Here is a 27167-nt window from a genome sequence, read left to right as displayed (position 1 = left end):
TGAATCGAGTATGCAAATCTTGGATGGATTCATCATCTTTCATTCTGAAGAGCTCATATTCAGTTGTGAGCATATCAATCTTGGATTGCTTCATCTGTGTTGTTCCCTCGTGAGTTGTCTGAAGAGCCTCCCAGATCTCTTTTGCTGATTGACATGCTGATATCCTGTTATATTCATCAGGACCAATGCCACAAACCAGAATTTTCTTGGCACGAAAGTTCTTTTTTGTGGCCTTTCTGCTAGCGTCATTGAATTCCTTCCTAGTCTTGGGGATGACTACACCTGATTCGCCAAGGTCCTTGGTAGGGACAAAGGGTCTGTCACATATAACATCCCATAGCTCAGAATCTTCAACCATGATGAAGTTGTGCATCCTCATTTTCCACCATCCAAAATATTGCCCATAGAACCTTAGAGGTCTGTAAGTAGACTGGTCTTCTACAAAGTTTGGAGGAGCAGCCATAAGGATCCTTTCTAGGTGTTAACCTAATAGAAAGAACTAGCTCTGATACCAATTGATAGAATATAAGGGTCCACCAAACTCTATAGAGAACCAGGTTCTCTATCAGATTCAACAGTACATACACACACAGGAGTAGATAAATGACGAGAGGAATTTTACGTGGAAATTCCCAGCTCAACGGGATTAAAAACCACGACCTATCCTTGCAGGATTTCAACTTCACTACTGAGCAACTTTTAGATTACAACCTAGGAATTAAACTCTTAATCCCTCACTAACTTGTAATACTCTATTACAAGCCACTTTGTAATAACTCTATTACAAAGAATTTGCAACTTGACTAACTCTAGCCAAGACTTAAAAACACATGTTTAAGGTTTACAAGGGTTTCCTATTGAATGCTTCTAAAAAAGCTAGATAGGAATTACAATTGAAGAACTATTACAAAGTTACAACTTAACTAAGGACATATAATGACTTGATGTGGGAACTGGTACGTAGTTGATTTGTTCTTTGTTCTTGAAGCACTTGAAACTTGCTTGCTAAATAGTCACGTTAGTGAGCCTCTGAAAAGTTCAAATAAATGTGTTTTACCTCCCTTGATTGTATATATACATGTGTGACATCACTTATAATGATGTAAGCAAGGTAGGTAAAAAGTCTTCCCTAGAAAGTTGATTGCAGCACTGTTCCTGCACTGTAGCATGTGCAGTTAGCAACTTTCCAACTGGAGAGTTGACTTCGTACAGTCTCCTCAGGAACTAGTAGGGACCTGTTCCCTCAGCTGTTCCTTGCACTCTGAAGAGTTGAATCATAACGCAAGCTGGATCCCAAACTGGAACCTGTTCTTGTGATCTTAAGGTCTTGTAAATGTGTAGCAGGTTCCTTATCTGGTTCTTGGATAGTAAGTTTGTTAGATCATCAAAACATAAAGCAAAGTACTTATGACCAAAGTACTTGTAACCTATCATAAACCTAAGATGGATTATGGGTTTATGTCACGCCCCGACCTCGGGGAGCGCAACCGGCACACAACCGAGATAACCCGGCCGAGAAAGCCTGTACAATACCTCCTACCCCAGCTCCCCCATGATTAAGGAAAAGATGTAATTCTTTAGTTAGGCAATAAAGAGGATCATGTGAACAACACCTATTCAATAACATTAATTACATCATTTTAAGTCTCAAAATACATACACTTTCATTGTTTGAAGTGGTACATGTGGTACAAATAAAACATTTCTAGTTTGACCTTCCCAACACCAACATATTACCCACACTATATCTATGGATCCTTTAATATATACAAAGGAGTACAATGATAGTGTTGGCAACAAGACCCCGGCTATACCTCAAAACTAAATATACAAGGAACAAAAGATATACGACCCTGAAATGAATCACCAAGTCAGCTAGGAGGGGTGTGCACCGCTATCACTGATCAAAGACGTCTGCAGAGGAACCACCTGCATCCATTAAAGATGAAGCGCCCCTGGCAAAAAGGGGCGTTAGTACATGTCGAATAGTACTAGTATGAAAACCAAACACCCTCTTCAAGGATTGGAAGTGCAACATAATGCGAGGAATCATGAAAATAATACAGACCTTAAATAGCCGTTAAAACCATAGCAAAATAATTTAAAGCTTTCGAAAACATTTATAAATTTCAAGTTGGGAATCCTCTATATGACCTCTACCATAATGCCACAATCTCTACACAATGCGGTCCCGCTGCCTCACCCCAATGTCTGTGGGTGGAGGTGTAATCACAATACCACAATCTCAACACAAAGCGGCCCCGCCACCTCCCCCTAATGTGTGCGGGTGGAGGTGTATTCACAATCACATTCTCTATACAAAGTGGCCCACCGCCTCACCCCAATATGTGTGGGTGGAGGTGTATTCACAATGTCATACTTCGGATTCCCAAAACGGTAACAGTTGTACAAAAGATTTCTTTTCAAATCAACCATTTTGCACCTTTGGCCTTAACGAGTATAAATTCATATGATTTCATCATATCAGAAATAAGAATTTGATCACATTGATTTCGTATGAAGTTCTCTTCCCAAAAAGGTATAACATAATAAAGTCTAAATAGAAAATCATTAACACATGAGGGTTCTGACATGTTATGCAATTTTAGAATAAATTTGCTAGCTTGAATATCCCACCACAATAGTATTTCAAGTTCAAACTACACATGACGGAGTTTTGTAAGAATTCGGGAATTCCGATACTAGAAGAAGAGTTTAGCCTTCATACCTCGAAAAAGCCTTTTGTGGTGTAATAACAACGTTCTGACACTCCTAACGATGCCAATCTATTGAAGAGGGGAGAATTACAAGCACGATTTGGGAAATTCATATAGCAAGAGCTGTTACAACTTACAAGAACAATCCAGCCTTTCCCTCAACCTATTCAACAACAAAATCGCCCAAGGTTGTCCAACAACTTCCCCACAATCCCTATTAGCTCATGCATGTAGTATATCTATATCCATCACCCATAACCAACCCAAAAATTCAAAATTTGAGAATTGGGGAAAGGAGTTCTTACCTTTTTGAAACCCTAGCAAGTCCCCTTTAATGAAATTCCAAGGCTTGATTAAGTTGGGTATTGAAATTCTTGAATCCTCTCCTTTCTCTCTCTAAGATAGCTCTCCCCTCTCTCTAATATACCAGATAGTCCCTCAAAAAATACCTCTATGGATAAATAAAACGTAACAGGGTTGGGTTATAAAATTAGAAAAATGAAGTCCTGATGCAGATCTGCGGTCACATATGCGACCGCATAACACTTCTGCGGTCCGAAAAATGGACCGCAAAATGGCCTTTCGGAACTAGGTATTTTTGTGCAGGTCTGCGGTCCACAGACCAATTCTGTGGTTGCATAATGGACCGCAGAACCTCCTTCCAAAACTTCTCATGTTGGATCTGCCACAAATGTGCGGCCCGCGAAATGATTATGCGGTAGCATATTTGACCGCAAAATAACTTCCATAATTTGCCCATTTCTCTGCTTCACTCTGCGGCAGATCTGCGGTCCGCACACTAGTTTTGTGGTCGCATAATGGACTGCAGAAACACCCTGTTCTGCAAAGAAAATTCTTCAACTCCCCAACGCACTATTCAACCCAAAAAGTCAGTACCGTGGCTCAAATACATTCCTCTACCTTGGCGCCACAAAACTCCGGGTTTTAGGTTAAATTTTATCGGGACATCCTCCCCTGCTTAAGATTATTCGTCCTCGAATGAGGGTCAAAATACAGCATAGCATCTAATGTGACTCAACAGTTACTTCACACACTAACAGTCCCAAATTTTGACTAACTATCTAAATTTCCAAAAATTTTGGCATAGTTTCCCTTATAACTGGGCCTATCCACCTGTCAGAGATTCCAGAACCAGTCCTAGCAGCATAACCATATCACAACAATGTAAAACAACATGGTAACAACATCGGCCATAATGCCATAAACACGATATTACCAAGAAGGAGTAACGTTAACATAAGTTGTATAGGAGAAACATAGTTCATAGAAGGTGCACTCCTAACATTATCATAGAACATAGCTACCTAAATACATAATTATTCAAACAAATGAGGGTACTTCCTCTTCATCTCTTCTTCGACCTCCCAAGTGGCCTCTTCAACCAATTGGTTTCGCCATAGCACTTTCACGGAGGCAATTTCTTTACTTCTCAGCTTACGGACCTGCCTATCAAGAATGGCAACTGGAATCTCTTCATAAGTCAATTCCTCATTAACCTCTATGGTCTCTGGAACAATAAGCGGTGGATCTCCAACCACCTTCTTCAACATGGATACGTGAAACACCAGGTGCACTAAAGACATCTCTAAAGGTAGTTATAGCCTGTAAGCCACTTGACCAATCCTCTGAGTGATTATGTATGGTCCGACATACCTCGGACTCAATTTCCCTTTCTTACAGAACCGCGTTATACCCTTCATAGGGAAAACCTTCAAGAACACCCAATCATCTTCTTTGAACTCCAACTCCCTACGACGAACATCCGAATAGGACTTCTGATGACTCTGAGCACTTTTCAACCACTCCTTAATGATCTTAACCTTCTCCATAGCCCGATGCACGAGGTCTGGTCCTATCAACTCTGCTTCCCCAATCTCGAATCATCCAATAAGAGATCTACATCTCCTACCATATAGGGCCTCGAATAGTGCCATTTGAATACTAGTGTGATAACCGTTGTAGTAGGAAAATTCTATGAGTAGCAAATGATCATCCCAGCTACCTTTGAAGTCAAGAACATAAGTGCGCAATATATCCTCAAGCATTTGAATAGTTTGCTCTGCCTGTCCGCCTGTTTGTGGGTAGAAGGTTGTACTAAGATTCACCTGAGTACCCAAACCTTGCTGAAATTTCTTCCAAAAGTTAGCTCTGAATTGTGCCCCGCGATCAGAAATGACAGAAACTGGAGTGCCATGCAACCTGACTATTTCCTTGATATACAACTGAGCATACTGTTCTGTTGTGTCGGTAGCCTTAACAGGTAAGGAGTGTGCTGATTTCGTGAGTCGATTCACAATCACCCAAATCGAGTTGAACTTGCGAGGAGTACGAGGTAGCCTTACCACAAAGTCCTTGTTGATCATCTCCCATTTCCACATCAAAATTTCTATGTTCTGTGCCAACCCGCGGGCCATTGGTGTTCGGCCTTCACTTGTTGACAATTTGAACATCTTGCCACAAAGTCTGCTACATTCCTCTTCATATCATTCCACTAGTAGACCTTCTTGAGGTCATGATACATCTTTGTAGAGCCTGGGTGTACGGAATACCTGAAGTGTGAGCCTCGGTCATGATTCATTCCTGGAGACCATCTACATTTGGGACACATAATCACCCTTGGTACCTTAGTGTGCCATCATCCATGCCAAGAGAAAAATCCATGGTCTTATGTTTATGAATTCCTTCCTTCTACTGTACCAACAACGGATCTCCGTACCACTTCTCCTTGACTTCCACAACAAGCGGTAATTTGGCCCTATTTTGCACCATCACCCCGCCTTCACTAGAGTCCGCAAGACGAACTCCAAAACTATCCAACCGATGAAACTCATTGGCCAACAGCCTTTGATATGCCTCCAAGTGAGTCAAACATCCCATAAATTTCCGGCTAAGAGCATCCGCCACAACATTAGCCTTCCCCGGACGATATAGGATATCGATGTCGTAATCTTTAAGTAACTCAAGCCATCTTCCCTAGCTCAGATTCAATTCCTCCTGTTTGAAAAAAAATTGAAGGCTCTTATGGTCCGTGAATATATCTACATGGACCCCATACAAATAATGACGCCAAATCTTCAATGCAAAAACCACTGCCGCGAGCTCTAAGTCATGTGTTGGATAGTTCTTCTCATGGTTCTTGAGTTGCCTAGAATCATAAGCGATCACCTTGCCATGTTGCATCAATACACACTCTAGTCCGGTTCTCGAAGCATCACAATATACCACAAACCCTTTTGTACCCTTTGGTAGGGTCAACACCGGTGCTGTAGTCAATCTCGATTTCAACTCTTGGAAGCTCCTTTCACAAGCATCTGACCATTGAAACTTAACTGCCTTTTGCATCAATTAAGTCAATGGAGAGGCAAGAGTAGAAAACATTTCCACAAACTTTCTGTAATACCCAGCGAAGCCCAAGAAACTGTGAATCTCTGTTGGAGTTGTTGGTCTAGGCCAATTCTTCACCGCTGCAATCTTCTGAGGATCAACCTTAATTCCTTCTCTAGAGACAACATGATCCAAGAATGTGATAGATTCAAGCCAAAATTCACATTTCAAAAACTTCGCATACAACTGGTGCTGATACAGGGTCTGCAGAGCCGCCCTGAGATGATCGGCATGGTCTTCTCGACTGCGTGAATATACTAGAATATCATTGATGAACAGTATCACAAAAGAGTCGAGGAATGGCTTGAAAACTCGGTTCATAAGATCCATAAAATCTACCGGGGTGTTCGTTAGCCCAAAAGACATTACAAGAAATTCAAAGTTCCCACACCGAGTTCTGCAAGCTGTTTTTGGAATATCCTGCCCCCCGATCTTTAGTTGGTGATACCCGGATCTTAAATCAATCTTGGAGAAATACTTATCACACTGTAATTGATCAAACAAGTCATCTTCCTTTGCAATGGGTACTTATTCTTGATCGTGACCTTGTTGAGTTGCCGATAGTCAATTCACATTCTTAGTGACCCATTTTTCATCCTTATAAAGAGAACCGGTGCACCCAAAGGTGATACACTTGGCCGGATGAAATCCTTCTTGAGCAAGTCCTTCAATTGTTCCTTTAGTTCCTTCAATTCTGTCGGTGCCATTCTGTAGGGTGGAATAGATATAGGCTGCGTGCCCGGCATTACATCAATCCCAAAATGAATCTCCCTGTCTGGTTGGATCCCAGGAGATCATCCGGAAAGACCTCAGGAAATTCATTCACAATAGGCACGGACTCAAGTGTTGGTGCCTCAGCATCGGTGTCCGTAACCCTGACCAAATGGTAAATACACCCCTTGTTGATCATCTTCGTGGCCTTAGGGTAAGAAATAAACCTACCCTTCGGCACCACATTATCCCCCTTCCATTTAATAACTGGCTCATTTGGAAATTCAAACCTAACGACTCTGGTTTGGCAATCAAGCTTGGCAAAACATGAATAAAGCCAGTCCATCCCCATTATTACATCAAAATCAATCATCGCTAACTCAATGAGATTGGCCATGGTGTCCCGACTATGCACCGTGACAACACAGTCCCTATAAACCTGCGCGGCCACAATAGACTCAGCAACCGGAGTAGATACGGAGAACGGTTCATGAAGTCGTTCTGGTTCTATACCAAATTCCATAGCAACATAAGGAGTGACATAGGAGAAAGTGGAATCGGGATCAATAAGAGCATATACATCATGAGATTGGACAGTCAATATACCTGTGTCAACATCTGGAGAAGCCTCTGGATCTTGATGCCTCCTCATAGCATAAAACTTGTTGGGCCCTCCCAAGCTCTGGATATCTCCCCTAGCTGCACCACGCCCTGCGGGAGTTGGAGTGCCTCGGGCTGGGGAAGGCGCTGTGGATGTAGTAGCTGTAGAATCGGCTGGCTGCATCGTACCCCTGCCCACACTCTGGCGGGACGAACGGCAATTCCTCATGCTGGATCTGCGACGAATGTGCGGCCCGCAAAACGATTATGCGGTTGTATAATTGACCACAAAATAACTTCCAAACTTTGGCGCGTTTCTCTACTTCACTCTGCGGCGGATCTGCGGTCCGCACACCAGTCCTGCGATCGCATAATGGACCGCAGAAACGCCCTGTTCTAAAACCCTCAAATACATTACTCTACCTTGACGCCACGAAACCCCGGGTTTTAGGTGAAATTTTATGGGGCCTTACAGTTTTAGTTTGAATTCCTATTAAAAATTCAATTTTTTGGAATATAAAAAGATAAATAGCTTCTAAATACGCAAAGTCAGAAAAGGGAATTCTCTGGTTAGCGATGTTGGTGAATGGGATTATCTGGGTTCTTAATAAGTTGCACACTCCATTTTTCGATCGTCACTACTAGTGGTGCCTTGATAATGTCCTATCTCAACGAAATCTGTGTTGGAACATGGGATTGAAATAACAAGAAAGCTGCATGCTAGGATCAGTCCCGCATAAAACCTCTGATTCTTTTATTGGATTGCTTTTGTGCGTTGTCGGATTGTTGTTGTTTATGGTGTCTTGTGGTAAGGACGTTGGAGTGTCAGGGCCTTTTTGCCAAGGGTTGTAGCCTTCCTCATGCAGCAAAATATGACCAGATATTGGGAACAGAGAATGTACATCTTTGAAAAATCCGTTTCCAAAGCTTAGCTAAAGATTCTTTTAATTAAAGAGTTCACAAGTGTCAGTGGTAACTTTCCACCTGAAAAACCCTTCAAGGCAAACCTTTTTATTTTCATTTTTTACGGTACCGATCTCCTAATCTCTTCAAAAGAGTAGTTTACTCACCACCTAAACTAAAGGGCGACGACTCTAAAGCTGATTTTATTACTAAAGAACGATTTGGAACCATAATCGTGGTGTCAGACCCAGGGGCGGATTTAGGCCCTTTTTACTGTACACATGAATCCAGGGAGAAATTCAAAAATAGCCAAGTGGTCGTTCAAAAATAGCCCAGTTTCAAAAGTAATCGAAATTTAACCACTTTTCATGTAAAGATAAATCTGAGCGAAAACACTGTTCAGAACCCGGAAAATACGCCAGTATATTATGCTGGAGTTCCAGCATAAGTATACTTGAACTCCAGCATATTATACTGGAGTTCCAGGATAAGTATGCTGGAACTCCAGCATAATATGATGGAGTTTTAGCATAAGTACACTAGAACTCCAGCATAATATACTGGAGTTCCAGCAAAGTTTAATGGTCCAGTATAATATGCTGGAAGTTCATACACAAGTGCTCGAATCTCCAGTATATTATGCCGGAACTTTCCGTGTGTTGGAGTTCTAGCATAATATGCTGGAAGTTCATACACAAGTGCACCGAACTCCAGTATATTATGCTGGACCAGTCTCTGTTGCAACAAAATAGTAGCTATTTTTCATCGACTTGGTAAACGTTGGCTATTTTTGAATGATCAGTCCGAAAACTAGCTAGACCGTGCTATTTTAACATGAATCCATGATCTTTCTGTCAAGTTAGGTATATTATGTATATATATTGTAAAATTGATCGATATTATATTATTGGTGCCCATGCTTCAAAAAGGTTGAATGGTGTAATTGGTTGAATGATAAGTTATTTATTCGAAGGTACTTTTTTCTCGCTTTTTTAATGGTGCACTCATGTTCTAAAAATTCTAGATTCGCCTCCTTCGGACCAGCTTGCGCTGCTATCTCCCATGGCTTGGATAGATGGAAAGAATTCTACGAGTATTTTTTGCCTCCGCTGGGATTTTGGAACCATAACCTTAGTTTTGAATTTTCGAGTTTTAGTCGCAACGTAGGCTAACAGGTCTTGAGACCGTAACCTGCTGTAGGAAAACATAATAGGATAAGCCAGTGCTACCGAGTTCACTTTCAAGCTCGGTCCCCTTAATCTTTTAATCTACCCAAAAAAATAGGTCCTTTCTCCTGTTCTAGATAAGGTAATATCCTTCATAACGACTAATTTGGAGATAACTGGGAAACTTACATAAATACTATTATGATACTCGGTGTATCTTAAAAAACCATCAGCTTCTTCCTCGAGTTCTTCTATCCAGTTGCCGTCTATCCTGCTTTGCACATGTATTTACAAAACACTCACTGCAGGTCTGCAGCTATAGATACTGAAGCAGCTTTACCTCGCCCAGCTCCAATGAAACTAAGCATCATTATCAGTTGAAAGTAAAAGAATAATGGATGAATAACTGAGCATTGGATACTGGTTGGCGTCGAGAAAATGAGAATACTGTTTGGCTGCTGTTTCTCTCCCTGGAAGGTCATCTGTGAGGAAGTCATATGGTGCTGGTTTTCCAGTGTCGACCAAAGGCTGCCACCTATAACCAGGCCTATCTGGAAGTGTAATTGTTACAGGCAAATGGCTGGCATTAAAGGCAACATATAATTCCCCTTTCACTTTGTCGACCTGCATTTTGATTCAAGCGTATATATCAATCAGTAGATACAGTAGTGAAGCTACTAAAATATGTGCGTCTCTGATTAGGCATGTGAAATATGATTATAATCTATTAGAGGTCTCCCATGATCACAAGATAATGTTTTTACAATTATACTCCTCCCGTCAAAAATTATTTGCAATTTATGCTTTCTGACAGTTAAGTTAATGGGGATTTAAGGGATAAATTCATCATTTGAACCTAATATTTAGATGAGTATAAGCTCTATGCACTGACGGTGTAAAGAAGATTTACACCATTAGGTGAGTTAAAAGACAACTAATAGCAATTACTTATACAAACCTTAATTGGTAAACTTAAAAAATGGAAAGCAATCTGATATAATAGCTTAAAATAGACCGACAGTGTAAAAACTCTTTACACTGAAAGTGCATATAACTTATACTCTATTTAGGTATGCAAAAACTAAATAAAATATACTATTTTATGAAAAAACTTTTATCTTAAAGTATGAAAAATATGTTTAGGAAAACCTTAAAAAAGTATTAGTGAAGTTGACTCTCAGAAAAGTGAAAGGTGACAATACTTGAGATACTGGGAATAGGTCTGACACTAAGGTTCCTCACAGAAGTTGGGTAAGAAGTCACAGTTAAGTCATGATACCACTAAATACAAACGAAAATTACTGGAATACCAGTGTAAACGCAACAAATCGACTTGTTTCAGACCAATCTGGTGTTCCAGGAGCATGACCATGCCATTGCAGCCTCTCTGCCGTAGGGAAACCATCTAATCCCAGTGATTCGCATTCGCTGCAAGCGCAAATAACAGTTAATAGCTGAGAAAGTACCGGAAACTGAAAGAAAGGGGAAGAAAAAAAAGGCTAGATTCTTACTGGCGGAATTTGGTCACAAGGCAGCAAAATCTGAAAAAATCCGATGAAGATTCATCCTTCTTATCCCATCGGAAGTAGTTAATCTATAGAAAGGGCTTGCAATTAGTGAACCTACGTATTGACCTATATCTGGGAATAGTAGTACTATCAATTGTAGTAAACAGTTACATAATTATCATGGCAATATGTGTTGTTGTTTCCTCCTTTAGTGTGACCATACTCGTCGCCCATATATATCATGGGAACGCCCTGAAGAACCACAAATCGAAAAACATTAATAATAAGAAGAAAATATATATCAAAGAAATGGTTATCTGATTGAGTAGGAACAACCATTTCGAAAAGAATAAATGCACGAACTTCTAGGCAAAATGAAGTAGCTACACAAATCATAAGATTAAACTATATTGTTGAGTTATATTATCCCACATTAGGTATAGCCATATAGAAAGCCCTCCAGATGGGTACCTAAAGGTCTAGGACTTATCCTTGCCTTGAATTTTGGTTGGACGCTCAAAACCTTTCACGTGGTATTAGAGCCAAACTTTAATAAACCATCTCACACTTGTAAATCCGCATTCAAGTCCATACATGAAACTCCAAAGTAGGATCCCGCGTGTAGGAGGTGTCGAGTTATATAATGTCAGACATTGAGTAAAGAATGGGGTCAATAGCGGTATACACTGTCTTGTGGCACTCCTTACCTTAAGATTTTAGGTTGGATGATCAGATTTCATAATACAAAATTGATGAGAAGCAGGCAAAAGACAATCCAATCTCCTATTACATCAACATGTTGGTGCTTTTACCTGTTACTTTCTATTGAATAACATCAAAAGCGGAGAATTGAACTTACTTGGGAAACCATAAGGCAGAGAAAGAAATTTCGCATTTGTCTTTTCCTCAATTTTTTCACGGAGATACTTGCAAACTCTCCTTCCTACATTGAAGAAGTAGCTTGTTATAAATGAAAACAAAAAAGCCCGAGGTATCATGGTAAGGTACTGCACAGGCCTTCATATCCACATTGAAAAACTTTTGGAAGCACCCATAACACTAAATTGACCGGCCTAAACATTATCTGAATTTCCTCGGTGTCATACTCAAACAAGAAGCTAGCCATGCTGGAACATCTCATTATCAGAAGCGTAACAGAATCCTTTTCAAGTAACCCTAAGATCAAGTCTCAGTAGGGAAGTCGAGCACCATATTAACTATAATAAAACTAATATGATGATCTATTTCATTGGGTGAAGTAACTAAAAGATATTTTAACAAGGAATCAGCAACTAGAAATCTATGAAATAACACTCATTTTCTTTTTACAACCAATTTTTGCCGCATCCACAGAGACACCATTCCGTGTATGATATATTATTAAGTGGTGCTACTTTTTACTAATTTAAGGAGAATGTTAGTACTACAGAAAACAGAAAGAACAACTCGTGCTATTAATTACAACACACAAGATGGTACATGCAGAGTTCATACATGAAGTAAGGGACACAGAGACGGTATGAAGTGCCGTGAAAGCTCATCATAAAAAATCAATTACAACATACAATTAATCACAAGACTGAGAACAAGGAAAATGCAGATACTTCCAAATGCACTAATACACGGATGTGAATGCTACGATATTGGACATTATTCAGTATCAATCTCAGAGCAAAAGAAAGGAAAATATAGCATTTGAACTTTTAAAACAATCTGCTTTTATACAGTGTGACGCCAACCACCAAAATAGCTTCAATAAGTGAAAAGATTCAAAAGATATATAGACTCGTGCATAGAGATTTACCTCACCACAATTCCAGCTATTATTGTGATTCTCGCCGTCTTTGTTGTCCTCTCCATTTGCCAAATTGTGTTTATCATTATACGTCACCAAATCAGCCAAAGTAAAACCATCATGGGCACACACAAAATTTATACTGTTCGATGGTTTTCTTCCTCCCTCCTAATTGAACACCAAAGAACGCAAATAGCTCACATAGCACCATACCTACAAGGTAAAAGAACTCTAAAGTAGTATACCTGGTATAGATTTGGGCTTCCACAAAGGCATTCAGCAAGAGCCCCAGAAAACCCATCTGTGCCTTTGATGAACTGCCGTACTATGTCACGGTACTGAAACAAAATAAAAACATAAGAGAGCTGGTTGGCATTTCTTTTTCTTGTTTTTATATGTTTGAAAGGAAAAGGTTGGTTAGCAACAGGCCAAGAGAGAAATGGAAAAGAGGAAATATCAGAAAAGAAAGAGCGCAACCAATTTATACACAGCGAACAATGTTCTAAATGACATCAATAGAAAAATAAAGTCCTAACTGACTAGTAGCACCTAGGGATCTGATCCTATTTAAAGTTAAGTGCATTTCCAGCTGACTAACAAGGACCTACAGAGATACCCCGTTATATCAAAATAAACATTTCAGCTAGATCTTCCCATAAATAAAACAAATCCAACTCGGTTAGGGTGAATCTCAATTTGCTCCCCGAAATACCCGCAAGATGTTTAGCTACTGAAGTTAGTCGTGTGCTCAAGAGTCAGAGAATAGAGGACAAGCAATTTGAATTGACGAATTTAAGAGCATTTGGATATCCATTGATTTCAAGGAAACTACTTCAGTTAATTACATGTCAATTCCAAACACCAAGTAATATTCTAAAAGATTATTGAAGTACTAAATAAACACTTAGCATAGGTCATAGTCAATATGCTTCCCTGAACTTAAAGATAGCCTAGATTAGACATGTGTCTAGAACAAAGGATGTGAACCTAAAGAGTTGCATACTTGAGTGCTCGAATTACATTTGACTAGCCCCGAGCTCCATAGTTGATCAGCTCAAAATAACACACAACATGCAACGGCTTGGTAATGGGTATAAACTGTTACTATTTTAGTCAAGCATTATAAGTGTAACTACGGGTGGTTGTTTATAGGCCAGTCATCTGACCACCCTAACCACTTCTGCGACTGTGAGGTCTCCAGGAAAAACCTGTATCAAATTCTAATGGTGAGAAAGCTAGAAAGAAAATGCAAGCTCAAACATTTGAAAATTTGCATCTCGTGATGGTTCCAGTATGTGATATACCATGTTTTCATTTGCATTGATACCTATGTTAATAAACCTACGATAAAGATCATATATGAATCCATTCCCCCTTGGCTAGAATTGCTTAAATTTATAATCTTACAACTAAAGTATAAAACATTATCGGCCTTCAGCTTCAGGTCTCTTTTGCAATCATACTGGCTAGGAAGAACGGGAAAAAGTACTCAGTGATTTTGGGTTAGGTTGCAAGAGGAATCATCAGTTATTTGATATATTTGCCTCAGAAACATTGCATGCCGATTTCAAGGCCTTGGTGAATTATTTATTTATTTATTTATTTTATGGAGTAAAGAAGGCCTTGGTGAATTCAGTAAAGCTTTCAACCTGGTCAAGAAAAGGTTAGATCTGTTTTACATACATTAGAGCACTAGCTAATTCACATGAAAGTCGAAGCCTCGAAACGTCCAGGCAGTCACCAACACTAACAATTATAAGCATGAATAGCCCACTAAAGGATTTCGATTCTTTTATCTATGTTCTTTCTTGTCTTAACTTTCCTCCGGAAGAAAAACCTATCATATGATCTTTCTGCTGACCTTGAATCTAGGGGAGACAGTAGTTCAGACTGACGTCAAAACGAATATATGGACAAAGAAATTGAAAAAGAATTACGACAAAGTGAAATATCAATTGTTTAATGTCGCCTCTTCAGGATTATGCTCATTGGCAAGGAAAAGCATGTCCTAAAGCCTTGATGACGAGACTGAAGCGTCCGCTAAGCGAGGCGAAGCGCCCAACATATTTTGTGCCTCTCTTCAGCGCTTAAGTGCGCCTTTGAAAATACTGTTTTAACCTTAATGAAATTATTTATAGCCAATACAAATTTCTACGGCTTATTTTAGACCACAAATTTCAAAAGTCTTTCTTTCATTCTTAAACTCCGTATCCAATCAAACACCATCACGTAAATTGGGACGGAGGGAGTATAAGATTCTAGCTCATGAGACAGGAAGCCTAAAGAAACAGCTGAAACTCTACTTACTATGCATGAAACCTTTACTAATAAAATGAAATGAGTCTATTACTTTAGTTCTCTTTCCAGTTGTCTGCGTTCTCATATCCTCAAACTATGAACAACCTGAAATGAAGATAGTCGTCACCCAAAAATGTCTCCAAACTAACCTTTCCATTCCACTCCGACCAGATACCCCAGTGCGGAAACGTGCCAACTTGGTAAAGGCCTCCACAATCCCACGCTTCAGCTATAAGCTGTTATAAAGAGGAAACTTTAGGCATTTTATCACCCAAAGAAAAGGAACATGCCAAAATTCAGGTGGCAAAAGTTGCAAAAGTAAAAAGATACAAGTAAAATTAGGCACATCATCTCTTTGAACGAAAAATTGAGCTGATAACATCATAAATGTACAGATCATCAGAAGAAAGTCGAAGCCAGTTCGAGATAGCATTTGCTGTCCTTAAATGGTGCCATGGCAGTAACATACTAGTCCTCCTAAAGGAAAGTGGAAATTAACTTATTTTCTCAAAAGGAACACATAAGGAAACTTAAGTACCTTTACTCCACGAAGTATTGGATCATTGCTAATCATATCAATCAATGGTGGACTTGTGAGAGGAGTGCCTGTGGTGATCACGTCAACATCAGTTGAATTTCCATAGACATTTACAGCATCCCACAAGCTGAAAATTCAAGGAGAAAAAAACTTACTTTTCACCAACATTTCAACAAGGACAAGAAATACGAGGCTATGCAGAAATACCTGCTACTTCTTGCAAGGATAGAAGCAAGATCAAAGCGGAAGCCATCTACGTGCATTTCAGTAACCCAATATCTGTCGAGAGATCAAAGTATACCTTTTCTATTATAATCAACATAGGACATTTCATGGTCAGAGCAGAAAATATGCAACTCATATGCAGGATATAGACTGTAAAGGAACCCCCATTCATTAAAGAAACGGAAATCTGAGCCTTTAAAATAGCAGAGAAGTTTATCTACCTACTCAGGTCCCTGACATATTGTCAGAGTTGAAACCACATATATGTTAACTAAATTTATGGTATGTATTTTGGCTCCCTGAAGTCTTCTTTTCAGTCCTAAAAAGTTAAAATAATTTAGCAGGTGGCTTTTGCATTTGCTTTTCCAAAATAGGTTGTAATACATGTTATCATCTTCACAGAGCAACAACAATTAGAAAGTACGCTGGCATCCGGCAGATGAAATGATGAAACTAGCTTACCTCAAGCAATCCACTATAAATTGTCGTACAATGGGATGATTACAGTTGAAGGTGTTTCCACATCCTGAGTAGTTGTAGAATTCTCCCTGCAAAGCCATGAGATGTATATTTATCATGGAGTCAGAGAGTTAAAGTCCAAGGTTTAATATGATAATTCTAAATTACTTCAGAAAATAAAACTTTCCTTCTTAAGGAAGTGAACTTGAAGGAAGAACATGTTTACTAATGTTTAAATAATAGATTGTTTTTTTCCTAATACAACTTTGTTGACACACCAGATCCTTTGTAGATACATGTTCTCTACCAATGGAAAAACAATGACCCCGGAATGAGTATAGCAAGAAATATACATGACTCAGCATCTTGTGAGTCCCTATTCTTCATAGAAAAGCACCAACCATGAAAGAAGCCACATAACATCACAAAATTCCAAGCAACCAAATGTTATAACTATTCTGGTATGACTTTCTTTAGCAGCAATTAGACAAGCTTTTATATTTAAGTTCACCCATTGGGCAGCAGTTTATGGCACTACACAAAGTCTCTATTTTAGTGCTTCAACCAGGATGACAGGATTGAAAGGCATGACTCATTGCTGACGTAGTAGCTTGCTTACCGTCACTAAAGTGCTTACCGCCATAAAATGAAGCCTCACAACTTAAGGTGGAGAATACCACAATGCAGGGTTTATTGTTTTCTTTTATTAATTAAGTAAAAGCAATTGCAGCAGGGTTAATTATCTTAGAATAGCAAAAAGTATATTTCCATGATTCGAAGAACTAATCAATTTCATAACAGGGGAGCAACTTCACAATAACAAATTTTAGAGAAAGCAAATGATTCCATATATGGAACTTAAAATAGAGTATGGACTCTCTTTTGTTTCCTTTCAAAAACTGAGCTAAAAAACTAACACCAACATAGAGACATGCATGGATTAGTAGTGACAATCATACCTTAGGAGCTAGCATATAAAACACACTGTTGTCAATGCCTCTAAATGATACAATGGGACCATTTTCATTTCCTTCAGCAGTGTGATTGAAAACAACATCCATGATAACCTGCCAATGAACAATCAGAAGAGAATATACCAAATTTTGGAGAACAAACCCATAGTTTTCTCCAGTAATTAGTCACCTCGATTCCACGTTTATGTGCTTCCTTAACAAGATACTTAAACTCGTTTATTGCGCCGAGGCCACAGTTACTTAGACCAGCAGATGAGTATCTTCCCATTGGAGAAAAGAAATTGACAGTAGAATAGCCCCAAAAGTTCAACCTAAAAAGATAAATCCCATAAGACAAAATTGACCACAAAGTCGATATTTTCTTGAGATTCCACTATTTTCATGAAGTTGTTAATATCTTCAAGAAGTGCAGTGCTCGGATTAACACATTAATTTACGGAACAACAACAACAACCAACAAAAAACCCAGTATAATCCCACAAGTTAGGTCTGGGGAGGGTAGTGTGTAGGCAGACCTTATCCCTACCTTGAGGGTAGAGAGGATGTTTCCGATAGACCCCCGACTCAAGGAAAGAAAAAGAGAACAGTAACAACAACCAATACCAACAGCAAGATAATAAGAAAACAAGCAGTAAGAATAGCAAGATAATAAGAGAACAAGGAGCATCAACAGCAATATAACAAGAAAACATGTAGTAATCAAGGCTGTCAATAAACGAAATACAAGGCTGACTACTACTACTACCGGTATGGGGAAGACACACACTCGACAAACTACTAGCCTTCTACCCTAATCTTCGACCTCCACACTTTCCTATCAAGGGTCATGTCCTCGGTGAGATGAAGCAATGCCATGTCCTGCCTAATAACCTCTCCCCAGTACTTTTTCGGCCTACCTTTACCCCTCTTCAGACCACCCAAGGCCAACCCAGTGTTATTAAAAGCGCTCGCTTCTCGCTTTAAGCGCTGAAGCGACGTGAGTCGCAGGGCTATCGCTTTTCTGCTACAAAAGCGACTCACATTTAAAAAGCGCACACTTTAACTTAAGCGAGAAGCGCCTCGATGGAAAAAGCGGAAAAAAGCGTGCTTAAGCGAGCAGAAGGCATCTGCTAGGGTTTTCTTTTAAAAAATTTTGGCAAATAAACCATCTGTTAACAAATAAACATACGCTCTTCTGCTGCTCCAACTCCAGCGACGACGACTGCTGCTCCAACGACTTCTTCTCCAGTTCTCGGTAAGTTTCTTCAACGACTTCTTCTTTTCTTTTTCTTCTTCTTCTTCTTCGTCGTCTGTTCTTCTTATTCGATTCTTCTTCTTCTTTCTATTTTTTTCACTTTCTATTGCTCTGTGCTACACATCTAATTTATGTTTGTTCTTCTGCCCTATTTTTCTCTTCTTCTTTCAATTTTTCACTTTTTAAGCACTGATTTTGTGCCCTAAACGACTTCTTCTTCTGTTCTACTTTGTGCTTTGTTTTCTGCTTTATCATCTGCTTTATGCTCTATTTTCTGGTTCGTGTGAATTAACTGTTATGTTTTTTTGCTTAATATGTTATTTTTAATGAGTTCTTAGCCATTTATCTATGCCTATTTTATTTTTTTTAATTTATGTGTTAAATTGCGCTTCACATGAAAAAAAAAGCGCGCTTCGCTTCGGTGAAGCAAGGCCTCGTCGCTTTTTTGCGCTTAACGCTTTCCAAAACACTGGGTCAATCTCTCGCACCTCCTCACCGGAGCATCTAGGCTTCTCCTCTTCACATGCCCAAACCACCTAAGCCTCGCTTCTCGCTTCTTCTCCTCCATCGAGGCTACTCCTACCTTGTCCCGAATATCTTCATTTTTAATCTTATCAATCCTGGTATGTCTGCACATCCCCTCCTCATTTCCGCTACTTTTATCTTCTGGACATGAGAGTTCTTGATTGGCCAACACTCTGCTCCGTACAACATGGTAAGTCTGACAACCACTCTGTAAAACTTACCCTTAAGTTTAAGTGGCACATTCTTATCACATAAAACACCGGATGCGAGTCTCCATTTAATCCACCCACTCCAATACGATGAGTAACATACTCATCAACTCCCTGTGAAAAAAGAAATATGTTAAGCCACTGTCAAGGATATATACCACTGACTAAAAAACATGCATGCATTTGGCAAATTATTTGTAGAAATGTAAGTTATTTGAAATATGTGATAATGCACGAGATAAAATAGTTTTGATGAACTGGTGACTGTGATGCATTTTGAGACGTCCCAACCTCCTTGCTTCGGAATTTTGAGGGTCCTCCTCAAAATTCTTCCCCAGTTTAATGGGTTGCTGCTTCTGACGGTTGCTTGCGATGACTGCCTGAAGTTACTTCGGAATTTTGAGGGTCCTCCTCAAAATTCTTCCCCAGTTTCCAATTGCGGGGGAAGTGAAAATTTTATTGAATTGTGACCGAACCCATAAGGCTGCCTACGTATTCCCTCTTAAACGGGAATCAGGTCAGACGTAGTTCAAAATACATCATATAGCACAAAGATTACACATAATAGCACTTGACTACATCCGAATTAATCGGTTTCGGCCAAACTTCTCCGTCCATTTCTGCAAGTATAAGGGCTCCTCCTGTCAGAACCCGGTGAACCATGTATGGACCTTGCCAGTTGGGTGAGAATTTCCCTTTGGCTTCATCTTGATGCGGGAAGATTTTCTTTAATGCCAGCTGTCTCGGTGTGAACTGTCTCGGCTTGACTTTCTTGTTGAAGGCTCTGGACATTCTGTTCTGATAAAGCTGACCATGGCAAACTGCATTCATTCTTTTTCCATCTATAAGAGCTAGCTGTTCGTAATGACTCTTCACCCATTCTGCGTCGTCGAGCTCAGCTTCTTGCATAATCCTTAAGGAAGAAATTTCTACTTCGGCGGGAATAACTGCCTTTGTACCGTAAACCAGCTATATAGGGGAGTTTCGCCCCGGTTTGATGTGCGAACTTGGTGGTGNCTACTCCTACCTTGTCCCGAATATCTTCATTTTTAATCTTATCAATCCTGGTATGTCTGCACATCCCCTCCTCATTTCCGCTACTTTTATCTTCTGGACATGAGAGTTCTTGATTGGCCAACACTCTGCTCCGTACAACATGGTAAGTCTGACAACCACTCTGTAAAACTTACCCTTAAGTTTAAGTGGCACATTCTTATCACATAAAACACCGGATGCGAGTCTCCATTTAATCCACCCACTCCAATACGATGAGTAACATACTCATCAACTCCCTGTGAAAAAAGAAATATGTTAAGCCACTGTCAAGGATATATACCACTGACTAAAGGGATATCATTAGCATTGTGTAGCTACTATCTAGTAATGTACAAGCAGCTTAGAACACAATGAATAAGTTCGGAAGTCAATTATGCCATGTTCAGTCTTATTGTCTAATTAAGTAGTGTTTTGGAAAGCGTTAAGCGCAAAAAAGCGACGAGGCCTCGCTTCACCGAAGCGAAAAGCGGGAAGCGAAGCGCGCGCTTTTTTCATGTGAAGCGCAATTTAACACATAAATAAAAAAAAATTAGGCATAGATAAATAGCTAAGAACTCATTAAAAATAACATATTAAGCAAATGTTTCAATTCTTGAATCAAGAAGCAAATAAATTTTTGGCTTTTTTGGCTTGATGCCATTGAATAATCAAATTAAATTTACTACAATCAACAACCAAAAAAAAAAAATAACAGTTAATTCACACGAACCAGAAAACAGAGCATAAAGGAGATGATAAAGCAGAAAACAGAGCATAAAGCATAAAACAGAGCACAAAGTAGAACCGAAGAAGAAGAAGTCGTTTAGGGCACAAAATCAGCGCTTAAAAGTGAAAAAAATTGAAAGAAGAACAGAAGAAGAAGAACAGAAGAAGAAGAAAAGAAGAAGTCGTTGAAGAAACTAACCGAGAACTGGACTTCGTCGTCGCTGGAGTTCACTGGAGAAGAAGTCGTTGAAGAGCGTATGTTTATTTGTTAACAGATGGCTTATTTGCCAAAAAAAATTTTAAAAACCCTAGCAGATGCCTTCTTGCTCGCTTAAGCACGCTTTTTTATCGCTTTTCCATCGAGGCGCTTCTCGCTTAAGCGGGAGAAGCGAGCGCTTTTTAAATGTGAGTCGCTTTTGTAGCAGAAAAGCGATAGCCCTGCGCCTCGCGTCGCTTCAGCGCTTAAAGCGAGAAGCGAGCGCTTTTAATAACACTGTTGTCTAATTAAGCGTAAATTATCTTCAAATGTAGGTGTGTGACTGTTATCATCATATGATCTTAGCATCATTGTCGCACTACCCAATGCAGAAAAATCAGGTTCAAATTTCATATATGGGCTCAATGCAAAAGAGACAATCAAATTAACTGTCCCAACCCTTGCATGCAAGAACATTCTGCTGGCAATCATTGCACATCATTCTCAGAGGACTTTCAAAAATATGTTGTCTACGCTTCTCATAGAATCTCTCTTCAACTTCTTCCTTTCGCTTGTCTTTTATCTTTCTGAGCCATCTAACAGTTTTAGATAGTAAGCATGAAGAGATTCTTTATCACTCTTCTTTTTCAAATGGGAGATCCTTAATCAGTCTTTATGAGCTAGACTTGTCCCATCAGTTATACCCAACTAGGACACCATGTCAATAATTGGAATTGAGAGCAGCATCAATTAATTTAATTTCAGAATCGTCGTACCACTTTCCCTGCCTCAAAAGAAAAAAGAACAAAAAGAATCCCCTCCCCAAATCAAAATAGGGGACAACATCAGTTAGTTACTTTTGAATTCCCCACCCCAGAAGAGAAGGAAAAAATAACCACCTCCTATCTAAGTTGTTCCGACATGACAGTTAAGGTGCCGCACCCGTGTCGACACGACACTAGTATGGGTGTGCGTATAGGATCCGTACCGAATCTGGTCAAACAATTTTGGGTACTTTGACCACGTTGGATAGAAAAATCCGAGACGAGATACAATTTGATTCACGAAATTAGAACCAAAACTAGGGTAAATTTGAAGAAAATAGCATAACTTATCTAGGAGATCAATCCTTTACTTATCTACAACTTGAGAATAAAAAGGAAATCCACACTTTACAAGCTATACGTAAGTATTCCACAAAATCTCTCATAATTTAGAGATATTTCTATATTTTTATTTTTTTGAATTATTTTTAGCTGGATCCCCGCACCCGTATCCGTATCCCCGAATCTCAGAATTTACATCTCGAAGATCCGACCTCTAGATCCGCAACCGTGCCCGAGCAACTTAGCCTCCTATCACGAGGTTCTGCCTCACTTACACGTTAATTGAAGTTCTTTCAACTAATAAACCTAAAACTATCTTGTGGGGTTTATTCTAAGAAAAATATTTATGCAAAAATAATAATAATAATAATAATAATAATAAACCTAGAACTAATTTTGGCAAAAAGTAGCAATTGAATCCAGTACCAAAACATAGCCACACCGATGCAGGCTTTAACACTCTTATTCCAGGCTGCGTACATCCTACCCTCCCCAGACCTCACTTGTGGGATTACACTGGGCTGTTGTTGTTGTTGTACTCAAGCATGACATAAGCTTATTAGAATACCATTTTTTTTTGGTCCAGAAACTAGAAATTCACTCCTGTTTAGAAGAGAAATGCAAGAAATTCATCCAAGTAAGAGAGTTATGAGTTTGAAATTCAAATTTTTAATCATTTCCATTTCAAATATTAGATGTGCTATAACATATGTATAGTCTTACATGTTAAAACTTCTCTAATGTTCCTAGACCAACAATTTCGAAGTGTGAAAGTAACTCTTTGCGAGAAGTGAAAAGGGAAGTTTACTTGTAGTCACCCAATACAGAGTTATAACTATAGTACTCCAGCTCATTGAACTCGTGACAGGGCATTAGCTCTATACAGTTGACACCAAGTTCCTGCAAATATATCAGGAAATAAACCACTCTTAAACCTCATAACCAGCTGACGCCTTCACTTTCACTTATGCATTAAGAAAGGTAACAAGATGACTTATGAATCATGATCCATATCCGTCTAAGGCATAGGCTTTCAATTTTGCACAGGATGTTTGCCATCTAATTTCACAACTATAATTCTCATACACTAGTTTACTTAAAGAGAAAATTTTGGGCCAATGGTCCATCACTTAACTATTGATAAAAGCCAAAAACCCTTCCAATGCAATATATGAATGTCGACCCTTACAATAAGATGAAAGGGGAAAAACATTTGCATGAACCTCCTCAAATTTTGGTGTGTCCAAAAGTGATCTTGAACTAATAATGTCAGAAAAACTAAAACTTACTCCTGAAAAACCGATCATATGCTAACGTTACAGGCCATAACATATACTATTATAACAACCAAGCATTCACCTTCAAGTGATCAAGTTTCTCCACAACACCACGGTAAGTACCAGGAAATTTTGTTCCGCTCGACTCATGATTTGTATATCCACGAACGTGCATTTCATAAATTACAAGATCTCTCTGTGGAAACTTCAGTGGTAGATCTCCTTCCCAGTCAAACTGAAAATAACAAAGATCAAACAGTAAAACAGACATGTTAAAACAAACATAACCATATATTCCCATGTCTCATCTAAGTTGAGGACAGTAATGAAGCCACCCATTATTTTTTCTGTAGGGAAGGCAACCACGACAATGCTTTTTGGTGATTGTGGTCTTTCAAACATGTTATGGCCAATTCCATAGTTAGCTCGAAAAGTAAAACTAACACAAAAATAACAAAGAACCAGATCATATATACGATTACGCTGAGCCCTAAGAAACTGTAGTTACCTGATCAGCAGCAGAAGGTACCATGCCAGCCATTGGGGGCCAACAATCATCCTCTGGCCCTAATACACCATATTCTCCTCTACTTACTGTAGCCTAGATGGAAATTCAAGAATGACTCAGGGCAGGCCAAAAGAACGTAATAATGAAATGTACCAGTAGAGATCATTTGTAATAAGAAAGCATAGTCTGAATAAGAAATAACAGACTCATATTGACAGAAATTTTTTCTTACTTTATAGTTATCTGACCTTGGCATAAGGATCCAACACTATTTGAGAAGAGTCAAAGAAATGTCCTTCTTCAGGAGAGAATTTTCCATCAAACTTGTAGCCATAAAGCATATTTTCGAAATCTCCCTTAAGGAACACATGCCAGACATCTCCAGTTTTATTAGCCAGAGGATCCAGGGAAATTTGTACGGTCACTCTCTTCTGCAAGAGTTAATAATAGGTGAAAAACTGAAATTACAAACAAGCCAGATGTGCTATGGCGTATTGAAGGATATAACTTAAAAACTTTCTCCTGCTATGTTACAGCTAGCCCCAAAAGATGTCTTAGCGTAAATATTACTCCCTCCGGTCCAAAATAAGTGATTTTTTGGCTTTTTCTTGTGGTCCAAAATAATTATTTTTCCAGATTTCAAGAATGAATTAATTATTTTTTTCCTACATTGTCCTTGGAGTAAATACTGTTGGAACATGTGTTAGGAGTGTTTATGTGAGATAGTAAAGGTTAATATGGTCAATTTTATTGCTAATTAATGCTAAAAGGTGGATTTCTTAATCTATGTGAAAACATGCAAAAAATCACTTATTTTGGACCGGAGGGAGTAGAAGATAATCTTTTTAGAGGAATTTACGCTGTAAGCCCATCTATATCTCATAACTACACAGTATAATAAGAATGAAAAGGAAAGAAGTTTCCTAAGAAGACCTAAATTTCTCGAAATTAAACCAGACTTAACTAAGAGCAGAACACAACGGAAGCAAAGGAACAATTCAAGTGATACAAACTAGTTAGGATTAAACTAATTATAAGTGTAGGGATAAGTACAAGATCTAGAAGTCGCCAAATTTGTCTTCAAAGGAGAATTATTATAGTATTGGAGTGAAATGAACCTGAATGGAGAAGAATAGATATAGGTGATTATAACCGATCCTGATTAACTTGAGATTGAAGAGTTATTGATTGATTTATCACACAATGGAAAAATGGCATCCCTCATTTAAGCTAGAGATTGAGCATTTTCATTTAGATGATATAATACATCATGAAACATCAAAATCAGAAAGGAAAAAAAGGAGGAAAAAAAGAAAGGAAAAAAAGGGAAGTGAACTTTCTGATGGGAAAATAAAATACTTTCCTCCAACTTTAATATTCTTTTACTTAATACAAGTGCCACTATCCTCGATGAGGCACCATGGGAAAATCCATTGTAAATTAGGACTTAAAAGTGTTACAAGAAAAACTGCTCTTCAGAAAAAATAGTCAGTTATACTAGGCTTTTTACCTATGTTGCTCGGACTCTCCGAAAATGTCACCGGATGCATGCCAGATCCTCCAAATGTAGTGCATTTTTGGAAGATCCGACACGGGTGCGACAGCATTTTAGAGAGTCCAACATAACTTTTTACTTCCAGGAAGCTACAAATATCAGGAGAAAATATAGGATATAAATGAAGCACAACTAAGAAAAAGTGTTGATAAGCACCCAAGGGTGTGGTGGTCGAGAGAACCATGAGGTCTCAGGTTCTTCAATCCAGCGAAAGCAAAAAGGCTAGGAAGATCTCTTTCCATTTGCCCAAGCCTTGGTGGGCAGAGTTACCCAATACCTGTGCTGGTACGAGGTAACAAGTATCAGGTGAACCAGTCGAGATGCATACAAACTAGCCCAAACACCACCATCATTAAAGGAAAAAAGAAGAAACAGTGTTGAATTTATTTATTAAATTGCTAACATGAAAAAATATTCCTTTAATTGAATTTGTATACAGATCATCAGCTACTTGGGCCAAAGGGATGAACCTTAAAAAAGACAAAATAAAATTAAAAGAAGCTACATTTGAAACTGAAAATTTCTCGAGGCAAGAAAAAATCTCTTTAAGGTTAAAATGTGGTGTAAAGTTAAATTTGCTCCATGTTTTCTAGTTTATGTGACACTATTTCCTTATGATCATAAGTTTCAAAAACAATTCTGTATTTCTTATACTGGTGCCGATTAAAACTATGTAACATAAATTGGAATAGAGCGTAAAAAAGAAATAATATTTAGCCGGAGAACTACCTGAGGTAAATCGGAGAGAGTGATCAAGCAAAGAGTAGTAGAAGTGGCATTACTCGAAAAAACGGCGAAATTGACACCGCCGTCTGTTGCAGTAGCGCCAAACGGCAAAGGTTTCCCTGGTAGAACCTCAAAACGTCGTCGTTCCACCATCGGCTTCTCCTCCACCACCACCGCCGTGGCCGCAGTCTCCGCTTTAGCTCCTCGTCCACTATCAGCAGCCGCATTTACTACCGCCACTGAAATCCTCGATTTTCTTCCAATACTCACAAAATCAACTCTGTTCCTCCTCGAAAAAGGATAATTTTGGGAATGGAGTTTAGGTTTGCAGGTAGAGATCGAAGGACAATGAAGTAACTTCATTTGAACAATGCAAAATGTGATGTAGAGATGTAGAAATGTGTATGTATATTTTGGTTGGGGGGTTAGGAGGAAGAAGAGAGAGTGATGAGGAGTCTGTGGCAGTGAGATTGAGTGAGTGAGTTTGGGAGTTAGTGCATAACTGTCGAGTGAAAGAAAAAAGGGCGCACGTTTCCAAAGGAGTTTCGATCAATGAGAAGTGACAAGAGAGTAGGGCAAAGAGAAAGCGACAGCAACGGCAGGGAGTGAAATTTATTGAGAAAATGACAAAATGGTCCCTTATGTTTAAGACTTGGTTCAAAGTAGTCTCTAAAGTGAGCAATTTTAGTTGTTTAGGTTTACCATAATCTAATATTTTTTGTCTCCATCAAATATTTAAGGAAAACTATCTATTAGATTTGATAGGAATAG

At 39.0% G+C, this 27167-nt stretch overlaps 1 protein-coding gene across 1 annotated transcript; it reads right to left on the bottom strand.

Moving 5' to 3' along the window:
• Positions 1 to 9546: 9546 nt before the first annotated feature.
• Positions 9547 to 26945, bottom strand: LOC109214584 (isoamylase 1, chloroplastic). The gene is made up of 18 exons (XM_019378523.1): positions 26400 to 26945; positions 24364 to 24546; positions 24116 to 24208; positions 23690 to 23842; positions 23139 to 23230; positions 17469 to 17610; positions 17285 to 17392; positions 16329 to 16414; positions 15849 to 15920; positions 15642 to 15768; positions 15253 to 15339; positions 13051 to 13143; positions 12815 to 12973; positions 11870 to 11953; positions 11182 to 11262; positions 11014 to 11096; positions 10813 to 10930; positions 9547 to 10126 (listed from the first exon to the last, which is right to left on the bottom strand). Exons 1-18 carry the CDS (start codon positions 26757 to 26759, stop codon positions 9863 to 9865), a joined length of 2385 nt encoding a protein of 794 aa, XP_019234068.1. The 5' UTR covers positions 26760 to 26945; the 3' UTR covers positions 9547 to 9862.
• Positions 26946 to 27167: the final 222 nt, after the last annotated feature.

This window comes from Nicotiana attenuata, unplaced genomic scaffold, assembly GCF_001879085.1.
Source record: "Nicotiana attenuata strain UT unplaced genomic scaffold, NIATTr2, whole genome shotgun sequence".
NCBI lineage: Eukaryota > Viridiplantae > Streptophyta > Magnoliopsida > Solanales > Solanaceae > Nicotiana > Nicotiana attenuata.
The sequence above is the reverse complement of the archived record's forward strand: the minus strand, read 5'-3'. Positions and strand labels throughout refer to the sequence as shown.

Bases quoted from the DNA above. Each gene is read 5' to 3' on its own strand.
- LOC109214584 (XM_019378523.1), bottom strand. From the start codon at position 26,759: ATGAAGTTACTTCATTGTCCTTCGATCTCTACCTGCAAACCTAAACTC. The intron at 24,209-24,363 runs GTCAGATAACTA...ATTTCCATCTAG, and splicing joins TGTTGGATCCTTATGCCAAG to GCTACAGTAAGTAGAGGAGA. The intron at 13,144-15,252 runs GTTAGTTTGGAG...ATTTTGTTTCAG, and splicing joins GGTCGGAGTGGAATGGAAAG to TACCGTGACATAGTACGGCA.